At 35.5% G+C, this 22,855-nt stretch overlaps 1 protein-coding gene across 3 annotated transcripts in view; it reads right to left on the reverse strand.

Moving 5' to 3' along the window:
• The window catches only part of LOC145686533 (neural-cadherin-like), a 581,532-nt gene that overhangs the window by 155,914 nt on the left and 402,763 nt on the right, over positions 1-22,855 (reverse strand). For 2 of the 3 annotated variants that reach the window (XM_081759972.1, XM_081759978.1), the window contains exon 3: positions 19,028-19,039. The exons of the other annotated variant lie outside the window; for it this stretch is intronic. In XM_081759972.1, the coding sequence (XP_081616098.1) occupies positions 19,028-19,039 (12 nt within the window). The remainder of the gene's footprint in view (positions 1-19,027; positions 19,040-22,855) is intronic. 3 annotated transcript variants of the gene reach the window in all.

The following is a 22,855-nucleotide window of genomic DNA, read 5'->3' on the forward strand; positions in this document are numbered from 1 at the left end:
ATTAGATTTGACGCGTGATTATATATATATATATATATATATATATATATATATATATATATATATATATATATATACATATATATATATATATATAAAATCAAAAGATTGTTTCGTTAATAGAATCATATTATGTATTTCCTGTCTACCTAAACTGAACAGTAAACGATGAAAATAGCGTTTGATTTTGACCCCCTGTATAAACCCCGCTGAAGACGATGAACCAAATCGAAGTATTCATTTTCCGCTTCACCTGTCCGTGTAACAATCTAGCGCTAGTGTGCTCAACAGTGCGTACGAGAAATTAAACTAATTTGTATTTGCAATTATTTAGACCACTTTTTTTTTATCCTTTTTTTTAATTTTCGAGGATTTCTTTTTTTAACTTCTTTTTTATTTTTTGTAATCTGCTTCAAACAACAGTTTATTCAATCAGATTTGTTAATTAAAAACAATAAAATAACAACACATTTGTATTTCAATCACAAATTGATGTAATTGATCTCTACTTGTAAATCTCTCTTTTTTAAGAAAATTAACATTATTTAAAATGATGAAGAAAACAGGAACACTGAAATATACATGTTCGTTATTTGGGGCATAATAAATAAATTACTGAGGCCGCGGTGGCTCATTGGTAGAGCGTTCATCTCTGGTGCATGGGGTCCCGGGTTTAAACCCTGCTCCTGCCAAGTGAACTTCGTGGTGGACAAACACCGTGTGCGTGGGTTTTCTCGGGGTTCTCCCGTTTCCTCCCACTTTCTTCATTCCACCATTTCATTCATTTCTCATAATCACCGTCTCCTTTAGCCTAACTGGCATAAGCGTGCGACGTAAAACTCAAAGATTTCATTTCATTTTAAATAAATTACTGACTGAAATAAAAAATAAAACTTAGTTTCTAACATTCCGTGTTATGAGAAAGCTAAAGTACAAAAATAAATAATCCGCGATGGTCTACTGGCTAGCGTGCGTGCCTTCTGTGCACGCGGTCTTCGATTCGATTCCCGGTAGGCGAATATTGAGCGCATCACAATGGTTCAGATTACACCTTAAATTGTAGGCTTACATCTCATATAGCCTCGGTGCTGGAAAGTGACGCTAACTTAAACAAACAAATAAACAACAGGAATAAAGCAGGGATTGTGGAATAAAGATAATGGGAAATAACGGGGAAACGGGAAAAAATCCGGGCAATATAACGCTTATTTTATTTATCTATTTGCAAACTTTCACATTTTACCTGCCAGAAGATTTAAGCACATTGGCCAACAACAACGCTGGGATACAAAATGGAATTCGGACAAATATAGAGCACTGTATGACTCTAAGACAAGCACGTGTATTGGTAAAGGATAGGATTAGAATTTAGATTTCTAGGCTTTCGGCATCTAAAGCCATTTAGCCCGTTACGTACGTAAGGGATGACGTCACTCGGCTAGCACACTAACCGATGAAAGGGAAAGAAGAAAGGATTTGTGAAGGAAGGAAGTGGCCTAGGACCTACATGTTAGGTACCATCCCGGATTTGCTTGGTGTGAATGAGAGAAGCCCAGGGAAACCACATTCAGGATGGCTTACCTAAAAAAGCTTTTTCGACCGACTGTCCCCACCGGGAATCGAACCTGAGACCGCTCGCAGCGAAGGCGAGAGCCATGTTTTCGTAAAATTATCCAACGCAAAATTTCATTTTCCCACGATTTCGAAGGCCTGTAGCTCATACATTACCTATACCCAAATCATGAGTTAGATATACGTATGTTAAGTCGTGTGTGAATCAAAATTTTGAATCAAAATTGTGTGAATCAAAATCTTTTTTTCTCTTTGATAATAAATTTTTGCTACAATTATTTCCTGAACATCGTTAACTATTAGTGTAAACATAAATCAGATAAATGCATTTTATACGTAAAACTTTGAAAGTGTAGTTACAAATAGTAGTCCAACACTAACGAAGTCTTTTTATTATTATTATTATTATTATTGAAATAGATTTGAATGGTTCGCCATAAAAGTTAAAACACAAACGTGCAAACTATTTTACTAGCACTGCCAGCAAGATACTAATCATTATTGAAACAGTAACCGGGAATTCCCTTCATTTAAGCAACGTCTCCATCTTTAAATCGATTGGCCTACATTCACAACTGAGGGACAAAGAAAAGAATAAAACAAAAGGCGTCCTCTACTCTTTGTCTTACACAAAGTCACAAAAGAGTTTATTAAAAAAAAAAGAAAAGGAAAATGGATTATGCTTTTGTTAACCTCCAATTCAATGCAACAATAGACATCGAAGACCGTTTCAGCTGCTACTCTAGCAACGAAAACAACGTCCGATACGGGCTAACAATACATAAGGCATCTCTTCTCTTTATCTAATAGATGGCTGGATGTCCAATCATTTCACGTTGATTCCTTGAGTAAACAATCAGCACTGTTTCCTTTGTAATATCTAAGTAACTTTCTCAATAGAAGGTGCGGATGGATAGAACGTCAACACAATCCCACGTAGTCAATTAAGGTCATTGCGTCGAATATGCGCCCCCTAAGGATAAAATGAGCTCTCAGTCACAGATGGAAAAAGGGAACCCAAAAATCAGATGTAGTTCCTAAGTTTAATAAATCCGTATGTAATAACAATAGCAAGCATTAAAAAAAAAAAAGTTTTCAGAAGGGCATCATACACCAAAATATGCCAAAGGGTGATAAGGGCGCATATTTCCCGATGCTGGGGTAATATGCGCACCGTGTGTAATTACGTTTTCAAACCAAAATGTAAAACTACTGACAAGCAATACATCAAATATCTGACACCGTAATATAGAACCACGTTACGAAATCATACGACGAAGCAATACTATAAACTTACGTTATAAAAATACCAACAAATTATGAAGAAACTTTCACGAAAGGAAACGCAAATTTATTTTTTTTCTCTTTGTAATACAAAAACAAACTTCTGTTACTACTGAATTATTTTTCCTGTATTAATAAATCATAAACCTCAAAATCTTTCTTTCAAGTATTATAACTTCTAACATACGGTGTAGGAGTGGTGCATCAGAACTCTCTACAAACTCTTATGTTGGTATAACATGAATTGGACAGTTACAAAAAGAACACTATCACAAGAAGTAACACTATCTTACTTGTGGCACTGATCACAGACGAAGAAGATCATGTCTTGGGCAGATCGCACGAAAAATGATACCACAGTGCGCATCTGACATACTGTATCCATTCTTATCCATTTTCTTCTGCGTAAAATTGTCCATTACAGACACCACAATAATTACTTTTCTTACGAATTGCTGACGATGAATGGTCCTGTCCTGCAATATTTTTGCATGTTTGTGACTTTCCTATTTTTCCTTGCAGTAGCCTTACTAGAAGTTTTTATCAGACGTAGCAAGTCATATAGTGATCAGATATAAGAACAGTAGCACTTTGACGTTTTCTTGCCGTAGTAGAGGGAGATGATGTGTCACTGTGTGGCAATGGATACAATGACGCAAATGGTGTGGTTGGCGATGGTCATTGAGATGTGGAGCTGTTGTCATCGGACATACATGAAACATTGCTGCATAACACATGGAGTTCAGTTTGATGCAACGATGCATCCTCATTATACACATTCCGTACAAGCTGGCTCTCTTGATGACATTGGCGATTGTCTTCTTCTGTTGGAGATCGTAAACCCACAGATGGACTGTAAGTATATGCAAGAACAGCATCTATGTTTAACGGAAAGCGCTGAGTGCCGTACCAACAGTTGCAGATTTAGCCCCGTAACTATACGTATAAGAAAATAAACAAATCTCTTTCGGCCAAGCCTACAGGTTGAGGTACACCCCGACATTTGTATACTAAAAAAAATATATATTATAGATTTGAGCGCCACTCACGTTATGCAACCCGTTTTGAGGTCTAGGTTCCACGAAACGAAAAGTTACGTAGAATTTTTTTTTCTTTCGGAAATCGTAACATGCTAACGACTGTAATAGGTAGTATTTCTTTCAAAATACCTAAAAAGACATTAGTGGATTTTAGAAGGTTAATTCCCCTTCCTGTACTGCTTACAAATGTAGCTGTCAAGCAGTTCCACAGAGAAATATCTTCACCTTATTGTTCTGCAGGGTGCGCGTTTTCCCCCAAAGTAGCAGCGCACATATTTCCCAATCACAATACACACATATATATGTCGCCCTTCAGCTCGATTTGCATGTTGCTCCGAAAATTGTCAACTCCCTATATAAGCCATTAATTGCTTTCACGACGGTTACCAGAGTCGCATTCCTCTTTGTTTTTATTTTCCTCCTAAAGTACAATACACAAACACCCAATATTATATCAAGCACTTTTTTGATGCCACACATACACATTCATATACTAAATTGTACTGTAGTTGTGAGTGAAATTACCTTTTTTGTGCAACAATACGTAGCAGAGGTACGAACGTCCTCCTATCTGTTGAGAACAACAACTCAACATAGCAACTTCTGCCACATATTGTCCGTTTTCTTACGGGCGCATATTCGACGCAATGACCTTTATCTTTATTTTTAGCTGCTGATTTGGCAAAAAGAAACAAAAAATGACGGTTATAGTCAAAATTCATAGACGGTGAAGGTTCGGAAGAAATGAAATAACACCTAAATGTATAAGGCAAACGTTTCTTCTACCAAACAAGAAGGAAGATTAGTACCCCCAGCCCCCCCGAAAAAAAAATTTAATTTCCTGATAAGCAGAGCGCCCCACTTTATGTTTTATTTTGATAATTATGATATATGTTCTTGCAAATAACGGTATTTTAAACAGCAGATTGCCGGCGAGAATACGTTTCATTTTGAACATAAATAGCAATAGGGGTTGAATTTGGATTTAAAAGGCATCGGAAGTGTCACTCCGAAAACTATGAATTCGACACTAATATCGGTCATTTTCGATCATTTACATCCTCTCCCCAACTTTGGGACTGAATTTAGACAGTATTGGTTGGAAGTGTCACTGTTCATTTCAGCGACTCCGAAAACTATAGACTCAATATTATTATCAGTCAATTTCGGTCATTTTTATGTATCTCCTCTCCCCTGAGTTGCACCGTCAAAGTAAATTTATAAAAAAACCATCCCAGGCCCGAACCTCATCTATGTTGAAAATTTGCTCGAGATCGGTCGGGTGGTTCAAGAGCTATGAAATCACAAATTTATTCAGTTCCATTTATATATATGTTCAACAAATCTCTCTCTCTCTCTCTCTCTATATATATATATATATATATATATATATATATATATATATATATATATATATATATATATATATATATATATATATATATATATATATATATATATATATACAGGGTGTTAATGAACTATACCGACAAACTGTAAGAGGTGATTTCTCACATCAAAATAAGAGAAAAAGTTCATATGCACCTATGGCGAAAAGTGCATAGTTTCAGAGCTAGGGCTGTCCAAAATCGCAAAAAAAAAAAAAAAAAAAATCAAGAGATCCTATTTCGAATTCCAGATACTGTGGATGGCGGTCCTTATCAGCGTGAAGGAAGTCACGCATACACAATTCAAAAACGCATATTTCATTAATGTTAAATGGGTGTACAGAGTATTCCACACAGGGTGAAATTCCCAGACATGCCATCTACCGAATTTTGAGATATGCTCTGACTTTATGATAGATCCGAAGTAGGGAAACGATAAGCCTTGATACCAGTGAATATGGAATCCTTTGGCACGATGTCGGAAGTGTTAAGGACCGTCAGCAGCATGGTTTCTCGTACTCAGGAGAACGCATTCTGCAATGTTTTCTTTCATGCTTACAAGTGAAGAAAACGTGAAATATACCATCACGAAATACATTGCATCACACGTTAGTCAGAACACAAAAAGACATGAAGCCGCCGGTTCCTAACACTTTTGACTTTCATCTGAAGCATTGGATGTCCATATATGTGAAGGCTTACCTCCTGCCTACTCTGAGCCCTCGTTGAAATCAGGGTATATCTGAAAACTCTATTGCGAGCACATGTGAGAATTAAACCTTGTAGGGAATGCCCTGTACACTTATTGAAAATTGACGAAATATGCACTTCCGGATTGTGTAGGCTATGCGTGGCTTCCTTTACGCTGCTAAGGACCACCATCCACAGTATCTGGAATTCGAAAAGGACCTCTTTAAATTTGGCTTTTTCGCGATTTTGGACTTTTCAGAGTTCATAGGTCTATATGAACTTTTTCTCTTATTTTGATGTGAAAAATATTGATCATAAAAAAGCAATGCTTAAGAATAGCAATCTATGTATCTATGTTGCTCCTGCAGGAGGAGTTGGTTAATTTCAGGTTTATTGTGAACCTGGAGATTTTCTTCTGACAGACATGATCTTTCAGAATTAAAAATCAAATTGAGCCCAGAAAAGCTCTTCTTAACTGCACCAGATGATGAAACTCTTTGATTCAAAGTGTTTACACAAACCACGAAACCGTTAAACTTTACATACTGTAATGATGTTTTAATTCTTGTCCAGTTCCTCACAAAACTGCAATTATACTTTGAAATCGACTTCAAAAAAACGAAGAGCTTCTCAATTCAATCCTTAAAATCCCTGTATATTTTCTGGGTATCTCTGCACAAGATAGGTGCCCATTTTTTAAAAAAAGATTATATTTTCCTGCTGGTCCCATATAGATTTCTTTAGGATCTGATGGTAATATTTGGAGCTAGAATATAAAACACCTTTATGGGTGCTGAATTAATTACGGCAAAGTAACGTGTACTTATAGACAACCATACATTCTTTACCGTGATTATGGTTGCATAACAATACAGGGGTTGTATTGCAAAGTTTCGAAACACTGTACCATTAAAAAAAATGGTTTCGTGTGTAAATTTGATCGATTTTTCTTCAAGTTTTATAATAATTATTAAATTTTTAAGTTTTAGATTTCAGAATATGTACGAAAAAAATACACATTTTTTACTCGTTAAAATATCCAATGTTGAAAATGAAATCTTGGTTACAATAATTAGGCTAACAATTAATCAGCTACTGTTTTTCCAAGAAAAATGCTTTATTTGACAAATTATGCTTTTATGGTTTATGTTTTTCGAATGATCGTTAGGTAACAAAAATCATGCTCAAGGTAGCTACTAGCGTTATTATGCTTTTCTTTGCTTTTGAGTTCGCTTCCCAGCATCCACTTAGTCCATATAAAAATCAAGCATTACAAAAAACTTCCCATTACCGAATTGTGCAATTGTAGACTAGAGCCTGCTTAGTGACGTTTAATTATTGTTACTACCTCACTTAGTCGGTGGAAAAAGATGCACTGTGTTGTGTCACATTTTACCTTTAAATCAATCAGGTCATTCAAGGATTTGCTCAGAGCGAAGCAAGGGTTGCAGTTCATTTATAATTTCTGAATCTAAGATGTTAGTAGTCACCTTCCTGAACATAGCCTAATTACTGATACGTCCAAAATGCCTCTTGTGCTAATTAGATATTTAGGATAAAAGGGGTGGAGATAAACCTCCCACTAAAATGTCAAAGATTGGAAGATTTATCTCCCGTTAAAGTGTCCCAGTTTAGAATAGAACAATTATGATAACAAATTAATCACAAAAACTGTGAGCCACAAAAACACAAGAGGGAACTGTTGTAAGTCATGAATGTAATGTGTGTTCATTTTGTTACGCTTTTTAATTTACAATTAATACCATTATTCAGGGCCGAACTTTCGCCGATTGTTCTCAATTGGGTCCCATTGTAGAGTGCAATCTACTCGCGACTTATCAAGATCATACAACAATATTGCAATATCCAGTAACACAACATTTCATGTTTTACAGAGAACAGCACAACACAACGCAACGCGTTCTTTTTAAGACTGTACCTCAAGCAAATAAGAATTATTATTAGTGCTAAAACTGTAGGGAAATATACATTTAAATTTACCCTATTTCGGCTGCTACTATGTTGTGCGAGTGAAATGTCCGAATTGACGTCTGGTGAGAAGAAAGCCCACACCAATACAACACTGGATGAACTAAGGTGACAAACTCTGTACAAATACAGCAAACAGATTGGAGTATTCAGACATTAAGAAGGCAGTACGTTCTTCAACTATAGAGAGCACACAATTGCAAGTTATTTTTCTTCGCGAATTCGAATTACCTTTTTGCACAAAAGTCCCAAGGAAACATTAACAGTGTATTTGGGCACAAATGGCGAATGAATGAACTATTCGGCGTTGGTATATCAAAATTCGTTCTGGTAATACAGCATTACAAAATGAACCCAATAGCCACCGAGCAACATCATGTTCAGATTATCTTCTCAGGAACACCCTGGAAGAGGACCCTCGTGAAAATGTTTGTGACATTTCGGACAACTTAGGCACACACACCATACCAGTGCCGCTCTGCAGTTTCATGCAATTAGTGAGGTGAAAAAGTAAAACTAAGCTACCTTAAAAGTTTAAATCACCGGACAATAAGAATCACTGACTGGAGGTGTGCAATTTTTTTAATGTAGGAAAGGTTCCTGCATCGATTATTACTTGAGATTAAAAAAGAGGGATTTGCTATAAGAACCGTAAATACGCAGGACAATGGTTGGATCGTGATTAACGTCCACGACGCTCTCCAAAACCTTCAATAAACGAGGCTAAGGAGATTAATGAAGGATTCATTTCATTGTTTCCATTGTCTTACAAAAAGAAAAATGTACTAACAAATAATTGCAAATAATACTTGGTATTTTTCCTATTACAAATTCTTTAGGAAGGAGGAGAGAGGCCATTTAGCAAACATGGCTTACGTATCTTATTCAACAGGCACTAGTATACTGCAATATGCTGTACGTATAGTCTTTAATACATATAAATATCTTCGTACTATAAATTACATTCCATATTTTCTCCCACACATCATGTCTACCTTCCCTTCCATTATCTAGTTTTCAGTGCGTAGGTATTCACCATACACACGTGCCACGTAACAAAGCAGCTGAGCGTATCGCGAGAAACCGAGGGAGACATATCATGTTTCACACTCGAGACTTATACATTAATTATATTTGTAATTAAAGACAACTCCAGGGCTGCCAGTCCCGTTCCCATCTTTCTCATTATATTCATACAGCTTCCCACACGTTTTATCTTTCTCTCTGTTTTTATTCCACATAAGTTCATATTCCCGTTGATTCATTTTCATTACTCACTCTACACACTTGATTTTAATATTTTGAGTTGAGATATTGTCCCATATTTATTACTAATGTCTCTCTGATTTTATTACAATTTAGGTGGATGTACTCTGCTCATCTTATAGGCCTGTAACCGGGAGGTACAGTAGAGTCCCGATTATCCGAGCTAATGTGGACCGGATCTACCTCGGATGACCAAAAACTCGTTTAACACGGATGGAAACATAAATAATTTTGCAAGTATTTATTATTTTATTGGACATACAGTACAGTACGCATAATTATACATACACACACACCTATAAGAAATTAGCTGTAATACAGTAAATAAAAAATTCACTCTGATATTGACAGGTACACAATACAAATAAGATACCGTTTAGCATGCATACACTTTTAAAAAAAAGTCTTTCATAGTCCTCTGCTCCATTACGCTAGCTCGTTTTTGGCCGCTATATTGCGTAGACGTCGCAACATCCTAATATCAGCTGGTGCCGTGTCGTCTTGCTGTTCCATATAGAACCGTGCTCTCAAACTGAAACTCAAGACGCGCAACAATTAAAGCTCGCTCGCTTAAGTGTGAACACGTCGAGTGGGGTTGTTATCTTTAGGCGAGCTTTACTTTTGCTTATTTGCTGAAACAAATGCCTGCAGACTGCTTGTCGTTGTAACTAGACTAGTGTTTAAATTTTTGTTTGTTTGTTTGGATTAAGCTCGAATAACACAGAACCTCGGTTAATCGAAACTGGGATAATCGGAACTCCACTGTACTTGCTTTTTTTCATTACGACAAAACATTGTAGACTTTTTTCTTTTAAATTAAAGCAAAACTAGATATGAAATTCTTGCAACTTTATTTATTACATTACATTCAACTTAGGGTATTTCATTCATTTCTGCGTAAATTGGTATTTACATTCCTACACGCACCAAACAACTCCCATTTGTCTTTTGTCATCCTAAAAATTTCAAACTCCAGTATCCTATTATTACACTATGGCAAGCGGTCACCTTCAGCCGTCACTCTAAAGCTTTCAGTTGTACGTTTAGATAAATATATGTAATAATAATAATAAAAAAAAAAGCAGTCGAAGGTAAAAAGCAGCTACATCTCTGTTACAAATTCCGTAAGAAATGCAGATTGTGGTGTTCATTGATGTCTGTCATTGCCTCTTAGTGTTAACTTCTGTACCGTCTAAGAAATCGGGCTAGTTATTTGATCTGCCATCCAATGACCCTATATCGCGCAAAAGTTTGGAGATCGGGAATGAAACCTCGTTGAGATGAAAATAAATAAACTCGGCTGCGGTGGAAAGTGAATACTCCTATACTATCTAGGATCCTACACAGTCATGGAATAAAACCTCCAAAAATCAACAAATACCTATCGAAGAAATTATGAGTTGAGTTGATTTTGAGTTTAACGTCCCGTTCAGCAGCGAGGCTATATAAGACGTGGACCTACTGATTAACGTGGAATCCGAACCACATGAGCTCCCATCGGGAATCGAAACGGGGTCTCTCTGGTTTACGTATCTGCATAAAATTTCAGAAGTCTAATTAGCATGGAAGTTCATAAAATTTAAGTTGCAAGATTTTACCTAAAACAAATAAACAAACACAAAAATTAATCTAATAAATGTACAGAATATCTTGTAATATTGTAGTTACTTGCCTTAAGGTAGACAATCGATCAAAATTTTATTAATATTCAATTTTTTCAAATTACAACATACTTTTATATATTTTTTTCACTGAAAATGAAAATATTGTAACGAAAAAAGTGAACATAATTAGAGATAGCGTATGAGAAATCTCTTATTGTGATTTTCTCTTGAATTCAATTCAAGCAAACTCAAGGCTTTCTTTGTGAAAGAATGAATGATTAAAGTTTAATGGCAGCAAACCCTCCACGTTGGTCTAGGGGCTGGTGTCAGGCCCGTAGCCAGTCCAAAAATGTAGGGAAGGTCGGCTGAAGGTAGGGGGACCCGATCCAACCATATTATAGTTCATCACCATATTATAGTTCATTTGCAAGCCTACCGTGAAAATTTTACGGGGGCCAGCAAAAATTTAGGGGGAGGCCTAGACCCCCCTGGATACGGGCCTGGCTAGCGTGTATACCTTTGGTAGACGTCGTCTCGTGTTCGATTCCCGAGTGAGACAGCACAAAAATCTTAATTTCACAATCATTCACTTTCCGTCTTCTTTGGCTTAAAGGAGATAAGCATGGGACCTTAAACATCTTAGCTAGGCTATTTGTGTAGCCTAGGAGTAAATTAAACGTGGCTGTGTATGCTACCATAGTTCAATATTGAGTCACTGCATATTAAACCAAATCATATAAACTAAGCTCTCTGGCATCACAACCTAGGAAGGGCTATGGGCAGCTGTTGAACGGTTTTTAGATTGAGTGATAATGTGTTTAGCATATCGACTTCCAGTTCCAATTATTCCTGGCTTTCTATATGGCATTCAAACAGCTTCCAAAATAGCCTCAGAGACAGAGTTAAGATTGAATATTCTGCACCCCCACTAAGAGTTGAACTCCAGACCAAATGTGCGTGCGTCCGCTAATAATCGTCTACAAGAGAATATGCCATATTCAATTTATGAACACGCTCTCGCCTTCGATGCGAGTGGTCCCGGGTTCGATTCGCGGTGGGGTCACTCGGTCGAAAAAGTGTACAACGCTTTTTCAGGCCAGCCACCCTGAATGAGGTTTTACTGGGTTTTCCTCATTCACACCGGGCAAATGCCGGGGTGGTACCTAACTTATAGATCCCAGGCTGCTTCCTTCCTTCCCTTTCCCCGGATTGTGTTCTCGCTGTGGAACGTCATCCCTCAAATCGCGAAGGGGTACATGGCCTTAGATACCGAAAGCCCAGAAATCTAAATCCTAAATCAATTTATGAACAATGACTTTTCAATATACAGTAGTACGTTTTGACGTTCTAGCACTTATGTCCAACAGTGGTCAATTAAAAACCACCTGTATGTCACACAAAAATCTTCAAATTCCTTTTTACAAATAGAGCAATGCTTTATCAATGTATATACAGATGTTATTGCTTAATTGATTGCTTGATAAAACCACAATATTTACGTGCAAGACTCTTACTATTGATGTGCACAGATAGGTGCAAGAAAATCCGAAAATAAGTGCATGTTGATGTGTATATATCCTATACATACAGTATATACACTGAAGGCCAAAACTTTGGAAACAAAAACAAATCCGCAGATCCTTTGTGAATTTCGTGGGAAACAGTGATTGTAGGTTCCTTTTCAGTAACAAATAAATTTATTAGGTACATCAACTTGTCATTATGACCAGAAGGATGAGGCAAGTTTAAAAAACAAAACATAATTACAGTCATTAGCACAATGATGCTGTTTCTTAGTGATTTACGTAAAATTCAGAGGAAATAGGTTACCAATACTTTCTGACATTTCTTGTAATTTCATGGTGCTCTTTGTGTTTTATATTAACTATTGTTATGACAACACTGCTGGTAAGTAAAATAGTTAAAAGAAATTATTGATAATGCACACGCAAAGAAAATAGAAAGAGTGATATCTAATTTTACTTCTTTGTTTATATATATATATATATATATATATATATATATATATATATATATATATATATATATATACAGGGTAGCCCAAAAGTAGGTATACAGTACCGTACTAATCAAGTCATTGCAATTTATATCATTTCTTATTGTTATCCATCAGGTAGACTTAGTTTCTTTATTACTTATTCTTAATGTGTTTTTACTTATATCTTACGCTCGGAAGAGCCGGAGCAAATCAGCCCATAAACTAGAATGTTACTCTTGATGCATGCAGGGGTGTATACCTACTTTTGGGTCACCCTGTATGTATACTTCCCTTCCCTTAGATTGTAACGATAAAACTTAAAATTTATGATTTCACTCAAAAGTCGCCACTGGTCGTGACTTTCAAGAGCTGCGTGTAAACATTAAATTCTGTCAATGTTTGGGGAAAATGACTTCGAAGACTATTACATTACTGAGGAGGTGACTTTACAATAGATTATAAGTGTTGGACTAGCATCGGCGTTTTACAGAAGGCTGAGAATTCATCGTCGATCAGCTGTGATCGACCTGCGAGTGCAAGAACGGAGGGAAATATTAATGGTGTGTCTCAAAGTGTTCGTGATTTGAACGAAATTTCCCTAATCTAGGGAAATTTCGTAGGTAAATTTAGCAAAAAGGGAAAAAGGGATTTTTCCATAAAACGTGAAAATACAAAGAAATTTTTGCGCTCATTGATTGACCAATATATATAATTAAAATTTCCTTTGTTCCGAAAAAAACTAATACAATATTACTTTTCATTTACCTACTGCTAGAACAAATACGCTATACATGTCACCTATTAGGAGAATGTGTTATATTTTTAACTCCTATGCTGAAAATAACCCTGAACTTGATATATTTACCATAAATGACCGTTGTCTAAGAACTATTGTGCAATCCTATTGAAGATTCATTAATTAAAATGGCCATATCTATAAATGTGTATTTGTAATTATGTATGTGAATTCATGCATGCTGTAACTATATACAAACTGACTAGGTCACTATCATTAGGTAATATACCTGTTGTGATCTATATGTAACCATAAATAAATAAATAAATAAAAAGAATGTGTGTATATTGATGTTTTTTTTTCTTTTAAAAAAGGAAGGACAAAGTAAAAATAGAAGAAAAAGCAAATGAACAAAGCGAATGTGATTGACACTTTCTTTAAAATAGCTAATTAATCTTATCACATGACTTCTGTCATAGGAATTGGACACTCAACAAACTAAGGAAAATTTTATGTCAGTCGAGGGAATTCTTAGGGAAACCTATGAGCAGTGGTGACATAGTGTGTTGGTAACGCTAACAATCGTCGTCGAACAGGTGAGAACATTGTTAAATAAAACTGCCTGCGCTCAGTTACTGGTGTCCACGTTCAGATGGACAAACAAACGAAGATCCCCAGAGATTTGATTGAAAAATCTAATGAAAACCAGATCTTTTTTCAGAGAAGATAGTGACAGGTGATGCAACTTAGTGCTACTTGTTTTAAATTCAATCCAAGCTTTCTTCTTCAATACGAAAGTCACTGTCTTCACCGAGAACGAGCAAAATCCGGCAGCATCGCAGCACAGGGAAAGTCATATCATGCTTGAGATTTTCTTTGATTCTGAAGGAATTGCCTGTATAAAATTTATTCCTGAGACAGAAAAATAAACAAGGTGCTGAAAGTGAAAATTTAACGGAAGATAAATAGACTTTCGCGCGAGTACATTCTTCGTAAGCGGCCTGAGATGTGAGAAACTGGACACTAGTACCTTCCACGACAATTCGCTTGCCCATTGGTCTTTATTCGTCGCTGTTTCTCGCTAAATATGAACCGTCTGTTTCAACACTCCGCCTATTCACCCAACTTAGCACCTTCAATGTTTAACCTCAGCCGAAAGAACATCTGAAGAAATGTCATTTTGCTTCAGAAACTGAGATGCAAGCACCATACAAGATATTCCGTTAGTTTTTTAAAAAAATAAATAGCTTTATTAACTGTGCAAGTGTATCGTCACCCAAGGAGATTAATTGTGCATTGGTATTTCGTAAGAAACTGCAAGCCGAATCTCTGAACTTTTGAATGACACCTTGGGTAAAAGAAATGTAATGCCAGGTTTAACATTTCACGATGATTTCTGAAAGCTAAAGGAAACGAATAAAAAGTTCAAGTGCCTGTTGCTGGAAGAATGTTATAAAGCTAATGGTAGAAAGGACAAAAATCGGGGGAAAAAAATGGATGATGTCCATCATAAACTAACATAGCTTGGAATCCAACAAGGAATCCCTCTAACAAGCGGTGAGTAGTTCCCTACTTATCCGCTGCATTTCGCTATAAACTCTTGTCGCTTGGGCCTTAATAGCAAATTAAAACTCAGGACCGCATATATCAAACGCACGCGTGATTATCATTAAGCTATAGGTGAAGAGTGCAGTAACAAGCCTGTTTTCGGTAACAAACTTTAAACATGGTAAGGACTGGTTAATTCCTTTTCAGCTCCGACTTTATTACGAAAACAAATTTTAACGTGAAACTTGAAGTACATAAGTAGTATAACCGGAAATCGAACCTAGTTCTCCCGCACCGAACTGGCGTATGCGAACCATATAACCACGTATGAAGCGAAAGAATCATAACATTCTGTTTATGTTATATGAACCAACTGTATCTCCCTTCACAAAACTACATTGTGGCAATATACTTAGCGTACCTATTTACCAAGGGTGCCGATCCTGGGGGGCAGGGGGCCGGACCCCCCAAAGCCAAGGTGACCAGAACTTTTACTTTCAAAAACGGGACGCATACGAGTCTGCGAGGGGAGGGGGGGCTTCCACATTGCATTTTGGGACAGCAGTGTTTTCAATTTACAAAATGCACAAGTAAGAATGATAGCACAGCGTTTTTAACTTAAGTACTAGACCTACCCAACAATACTTTTAACTACTTGAACACTCAGAATTCCCACTTGAACCACAAAACACTCCATTCTCATTTGAATATTCAGAAATTCTAGGCACGCCTGAACCTAACCATTGAGTGTTGGTACGGGAGAGTAGAATTTGCATTGACCATTTATATTTTGAATAATAATTACGGGATATCTGGGTCATTTTTGCTTAAAAACGGGACATTTAGGCGTCCCGTTTGAGAATCAGAAAAAAACGGGACAACAGTTGAAAATAAGGGACTGTCCCGGCTAAAACGGGACGTCTGGTCACCTTGTCCAAAGCTCATGTGGACCCCCTCATTCTATTTGTGAATATTTAATATTTAGCATAATTTGAATGCAATTTGTCTTAAAATCCTCATGTATATGCCGTTTGCATATGAATGGGTCCCCCCAAATTTACAGAAAAATCGGCGCCCTTTCTACTTACCTTAGACGCTAGAGACCCGAATTCGAGTGCGGGAGGGAATTCATGTGGTTTGGATTCCACGTTAAGCTATAGATTGACGTCTCATACAGCCTCGGTGCTGAACAGAACGCTAAATTACAAATAAACCAATATCCCTCCACAGTCGCTCTGAACCAAGGTTCAACATAATTTACGGGACTAAAATTTAGAAGAACGCTTTTCCCTTACCTCTATACTCCACTGACTGGGTTTGCTCTGATGCATTGAATCAAATATTATTATTAAATCAAATATTATTCAATTAAAAATAAAGAAAAAACAAATTAATATAAAAAGAGTAGAACCACATAATGGATAAGAGTAATTTGAAATTCATTCCAAACATTAAAAAATATTCAGCTATTCGTTTGTTTTAACCTTTGCTCAGTAGACAGCGCAGAAATATTGTTCAAAAACATGTTTAATACAAAAGCTTTTTTTATATGTTTCAAGCTAAAAATATATATGCCAAATATTTATAAGTTTCAATGCATAACATAAGTGACTATATATACTATACAGTATAAATACCAACTGGCATATAAATATTTTCCACAATAACAAACACTAAACTATTTACACGCACAATAATATATGCTTTTCTTCGTGTCGTGGATAAAATATTCAATAAATTAACAATTGGTGATTAAATAAAAGATGAAAAAAAGGCTTATTTACAAATCTATTTACAATTCCAACACAAATAAACGAACAAGCCACAAAAGAGGTAAGTTAAATAATAATTTAAAAGTTAGATAATAGGATCCATTTTGAAAATGTAATACATTCGTTTGACAAAGGGGTTCCTTCTTTTTATTTTTTTTTAAATGAAAATTCGGAACCTTTTTTATTTTTTTAAAAATATGAAAAAATTAAGAAAATAGTTGGTATATAAATTTGAATCAATTTTACCAAATTGCCTCCATCCGACAGCGCAGGTAGTGGCATCTATTAGCGATAACGCAGGTAGTGACTGGCTGGCAAGCAATATTATTAAGATTAGCGTAACTCACAGATTGAGACATATTTTGTCGCTTTCTTATTGGGATACCAGTGTTAAATTAAATATCGAGGGGGTTGGAAGCACCGAATTTGTATATTTGTGACTTGAGTCGGCTTAAATGTCAGTTAAATAAATAAAACATGGACGGAATTCTAAAATGTTTACGCATTTAATTACAGATATATAAGTGAAAATTGAATGGAATATAACAATAATGAATATTTTCTAAAAACAAGTATGCATATTTGATACATCCTGCTATATACCAAATGATACCGTAACTAATTCATTATTTCACATTGTTTTCTTCGAATTTTCGACGAAATTTAGTTAAAATCTAGTAAGAATTTATTCAAAAGATTTACAATATTTGAAGTAAATAATATGAATATATAGATAAATTGTGCTACCATCTAAAAGTCACATGTTAAAAACCACGTTCTAAATGTTATTAAATACGATGTAGAGTAAGAATATGTTTATTTGTCTTTTTTTTTTCATTTATACATAAAATCTGTTAACCCACAAAAGGGAAATTAATATGTAATAAATTTATCGTAGGCAGAGAACATATAAGTCATCTGTGAATACAGAAACAAGGATTTATTATTATTATTTTTTTAATGTGATTCATTATTATCCTATTTTATTGCAAAGGGCTAGTTTACAATGACCACCTACCACAGGTTAGTGAATGTTTTTCACACTTGTCTCTTTACGTTCATACTCATAGTCTTAACGCACTTGCTCCTATCAATGCAGTTCCGCGATTGCCTTCCAGCCTCACCCTGCCCTGAATCAGAGTAGATTCAAAATGAGCTTGTAGTGACTACCTATCACAGATTGGTGCATGTTTTGCACACATCGTTTTCATGGCACATATGCTTGTAGGTATAATATAAATTAGTACGCAGTCAGTATCGTGCCGTGAGGGGGGCGGGCGGGGCTATGGCACCGGGCGCCGAAGTAAGGTGGGTGCAAAATTCCGGAAGAAAATAAAGGAAAGAAGGAAAGAAAAGAGAGGGAAATTACGTACTGCTTCGCCACCGTATACTCTTACCCCGGGGGATGATTTTCCACGGCATGGCACTGTACGCAGTCGATGGACATACGCCAAGAAAATAAACATGCAGAAATTATTTAGAAGATAATTAGTGATTACCCCTCTACTTTGCCTGTGCAAAGTGAAGTATGGGGGTAAGTGCCAATAGAAAAGATAATAGGAGGCATTATGATAATATTTCTACAATGAAATCTGAGCTTAAATGTCGTTAACAATTTCACATCATATTCTTAATCTGTACGTTAAATAATTTAACTCTGCGTGAAAAATTTACCCTTTCCTATTGCAAATCTTTCCGAAGTATTATTGGTTCCTTGTATTAAAAGGAAATTAAATAATGAAATAATACTTCATAAATGAATGACATACATTTTCAAAATGGCGTTGTCCCTTATTTACATATTTAGTAGATTTTACTTCATTTTACTGAATAAACGTTCATCTCATTACAAACTAGATAGGAGTATGTTTACACTTCCTATATCACATATATTTACAACACCAACACGCAAACTCATTACAAACATTAATACTATTTGTTAACACTAAACATACTATGACAGTTACACTCACTCTACCGGTCTCTGTTAGTTTTACCTGTTCTCATGCATAGGCGCCATAAAAGGCTAGAAAATAAAATGTACAAAATAAATAAATAAATAAATAAACCAGAATTAGCTATCGAAGAAGCGCAAGCTAATGGAAGTCCATATTCAATGCTTTAACGGAATTTACTTACATCTTAATGACGCTGTGAGATTGCATGAAAGAGAAAAAAAAGAAAATATATAATTTAAATGACAATATAATAAAATTTAATTAATAATTGTAATTCTAAATTCTTAATGGCTAATCGATTATCTTATATTTAACAATTATTATTAAATAATAATTTTCTTACAAATAATACTTAAAAATATGGTGTTTTTTTTTTTTTTTTTAATTAAGAAAGATGCTGCGGTACGCTAATATTCACACTCTGATAGAGGAAGCAATTAAATACGAACTACGGTACTTTTTTTCATAACACAGAGTCCGCCAGAAAAATGTATACACTCTTTGTCAACCTGTATTACGATCCTGGCATTGACAATTGTTCTGAAATTTAAATATATTGTAGTACAGTTTTTCGTCCAACAGATGGCATTATCAATTGTTTTCAGTTAAAATTATGTTGTACGGTTTTTCGCTCAACAGATGTTAGTACTGTCAGCACGGTTAGTGAGATAAGAAAATGGCAGGTGCACGCTTGACATTCGATTGTTAGGTAGTTCGGTGGTTCCGTACCAAACTCCCCTCTCCACTGACGCTGCACTTCGATGGCATTCCCAAACCTGACAAAACACTTCAAAACGTTACTCACGCTAGTCGAACGTCAAGCGTGCATCTGCCATTTTCATATCTTACTAACCATGCTGACAGTACCGACATTTGTTGAGCGAAAAACCGTACCACAACATAATTTTAACTGAAAATAATTGATAATGCTGACACGTGTTGGCGAAAAACCACACTACAACATACTTAAATTTCACAACAATTATCAATACCAGTATCCTGACACAAGATGACAAAGAGTGTATACATTTTTCTGGCGGACTCTGTATATTAGTTTTCGATGTATTTATTACCAATATCGTCAATTTATTACTTCTTCAGAAAAGCACTTAATGTTTTTTTTTTTTTAAGAAATATTTTGTAAATTAAAGATAAGCATCAGATGGGTTATAGAGATAAGTATCTCCAAAGTTGTAAAAGAATAAAGTTATTAGATATTTGGCTACTCAGTAAGCCAATATTAACCCACATCAATGTGTATATAGAGTGGTATCTGATATCGTCAGTGGTTGGGAAGGGGATCTTGACTGTTTGAAATAACTGGTGTCCAATCATAAAGAACGTAACTTTTGAAATGTCCGCCATGTCTGTTCTAGTAAGTTGGGAGCACTGAATGTTACATGAGTTTCATCTGCTGCCTTTGTGGTTAGTAGTTACGGAGCGCTGAATAACGAATGATCGTCATCTAATTTTTGTATGGGTAGGAATGAATCGCTCACCTTATTTGTAATAAGTTTTCATTATGGAAACTGGAGTGCACTATTCCTATCCGTACCCAAAAAAAAAAAAAAAAAAAAAAAAAGACAATCATGCACTATTCGGCGCTCTATGACTACTAACTACAAAGACAACAGATGAATATAGTGTAACGTTCAGTGTTGCCAACTTATTAGAACAGAAGTGACGGGCATTTCAACAAAAGTTGTCTTCCTTATGGAATACCTTTTATTTCAGCTAACGTACACAGAATTTCAAGAGGAGGATTCAAGCTCCAAAGTCCATATTGCTTCACGATTCTTGTATACATATGTTAATATGGTAACTGCTTATTAAGATCAGACAGTGAGACATAATATTGTGTACTTACTAACTCCGTCCGTCCGCTACTCTGCACAATAATTCTTCAACAGACGCGTTTTTTTTTTTTTAATTATGTTTCTGCAGTAGAGAGCAAGAGTTATTTTCTCGGGGTGTTCGTTAATGGAGGAAGTTCGTTAGAAGATTAACGGATAACGGCGACTTTAACAGTGGCCATCTATAGCCCAAATCCCATTATTGTAATCGAATTATTATTTTTTTTCTATTTGCAACAGACACTCGTTAATTGAGTAAATCCGTTAATCTTATCGGATAACGGCGATTTTAAGAGTGCGTATCTATAGACCACGGGTCCATACATCTAAGCGATTAATTTTTCTTTTTTTCTTTTCTTTCTTTCTTTCTTTCTTTTTTTTTTTTTTTTTTTTTTTTTTGCAATTGGTAGCTAGAGCAATTACTTTGATTAAATTCGAAAATGGTGTAAATCCGTTATTATCGTAACGGGTAACTGTAATTTTAACGGTGGCTTTTTAAAGCCCATAGCCCATTGTTTAAATAGCAATTTTGATTTTCTCTGCAATAGATAGCTATAGTGCGATTATCTCAGCCGTGTTTGTTAGTGAAGTCAATCCATTAACATATTAACGAATAATGGAAACTTTAATATGAGCTACCTATAGCCTATATCCCATACTTGCAAGCAAAGTTTTGAATTATGTTCTTTGCAACTTGGACGACCTCATTAACGGAGACAATCCGTTAATGCATTAACGGATAATGGCGATTTTAACGGTGGGTATCTATTGCCCTATCCCATACATGTAAGCGAATTTTTTAAGTCAGTTTTTTTTTTCAAGATAGCTAGAGCAATTCCCTCAACCAAGTTCATTAAATAGGGTTAATCCGTAAACGTGTTAAGGGATAACTGTGACTTTTAACAGTTGGTATCCATGTCCCGTAGTAATAATATTTCACGTAATTCTCTGTACTGTCTTCACCAGACTTTTATTTTTCATAATATGTAGCTCAAGTGGGGTTAAAACCCGGAAATTTCGTTTAGATATGCTTCTTCATCTTTGTTGCCCACGATACTAATGAAATTTCTCTATTTTATTTATTTTTTCGTCTCGTCTCGAAACCAAGACTCAAGTCGAGACGAGAAATTCATTTTTTTCAAATTCGCTTTCGTTGAAAAGTGGGATAACGGACGTACTAATATTATAATTTTATAAATTCCACTTTGACTGATCCTACGAGAATAAAGTGTAGAAGATTGCTTAGAAATAATTGCTATGACACGAGAAAATTTCAACAGTTACTGTTGTACAGTGAAACCTCTGACACCAATGGGCCATGAATTTTTGTCCGTTACAGAGAGGCTACAGAAATTTAATTTCTCACAACGGTAATTGTATGCAGTAATATACAGTAAATACATTATGTATGAGCGTAAATATGTAAAATTCAATATGAAAATACTCTATTTAGTATATATTTGAAATACTCGGAGGGATGAAGGAGAAATTCATTTCTGTTAAATGATATTATTGTTGGGGGATGTTGATGGCGGAATGGATGAAAAGGCAACTTATTTATATGTTTATTGATCCAGCCCCAATCACAAAGAATATCCTCTTAGAGAAAGTGAAAATGGAAGCCGGAAAACCAGTATAATAAGTAAAAAAAAAAAAGAAAAAAAGAAAAAGAAAGAAAAGAAAGAAAGAAAGGAAAGAAAGAAACTAAGAGAGAAAACATTTCTCGCTGAAAATGTAATTGTAAAACAATTTTTGTTTTGTTATCTATGAAATTGTCGGAAAAGATGCAAGGCCCAGAGGAAAAAGGACTAAATTTGTTCGAGAAGCAAAGATCTTTCGCATAGAATTCTTGGCCATACGGCTGACCCTAAAGTCCTATCTGTCTACTGTAATGTGTCGCAACAACAAGAATAATTTTTGTCCGCTATAAAGAGGTTATTAAAACGTTTGGGGGGAAAATCACTGTCCGCGTCCGTATCTGAGAGTGTCCGTAAAAGGGAGGGTTTCGTTTCGAAAGAGAACATATACTTTTCCCGAGACAAAAAAATCTGTCCGTATTATAGAGGTTTCCGTTAAGGGAGGTTTCACTGTACTATGTAAATATCAATCTACACAGAAGGTTTAAAAAAAAAAAAAAAAAAAAGTACACTCTATCT

Source organism: Thermobia domestica, chromosome 1 (genome assembly GCF_964235325.1).
Source record: "Thermobia domestica chromosome 1, izTheDome1.hap1.1, whole genome shotgun sequence".
Classification (NCBI taxonomy): Eukaryota; Metazoa; Arthropoda; class Insecta; order Zygentoma; family Lepismatidae; genus Thermobia; species Thermobia domestica.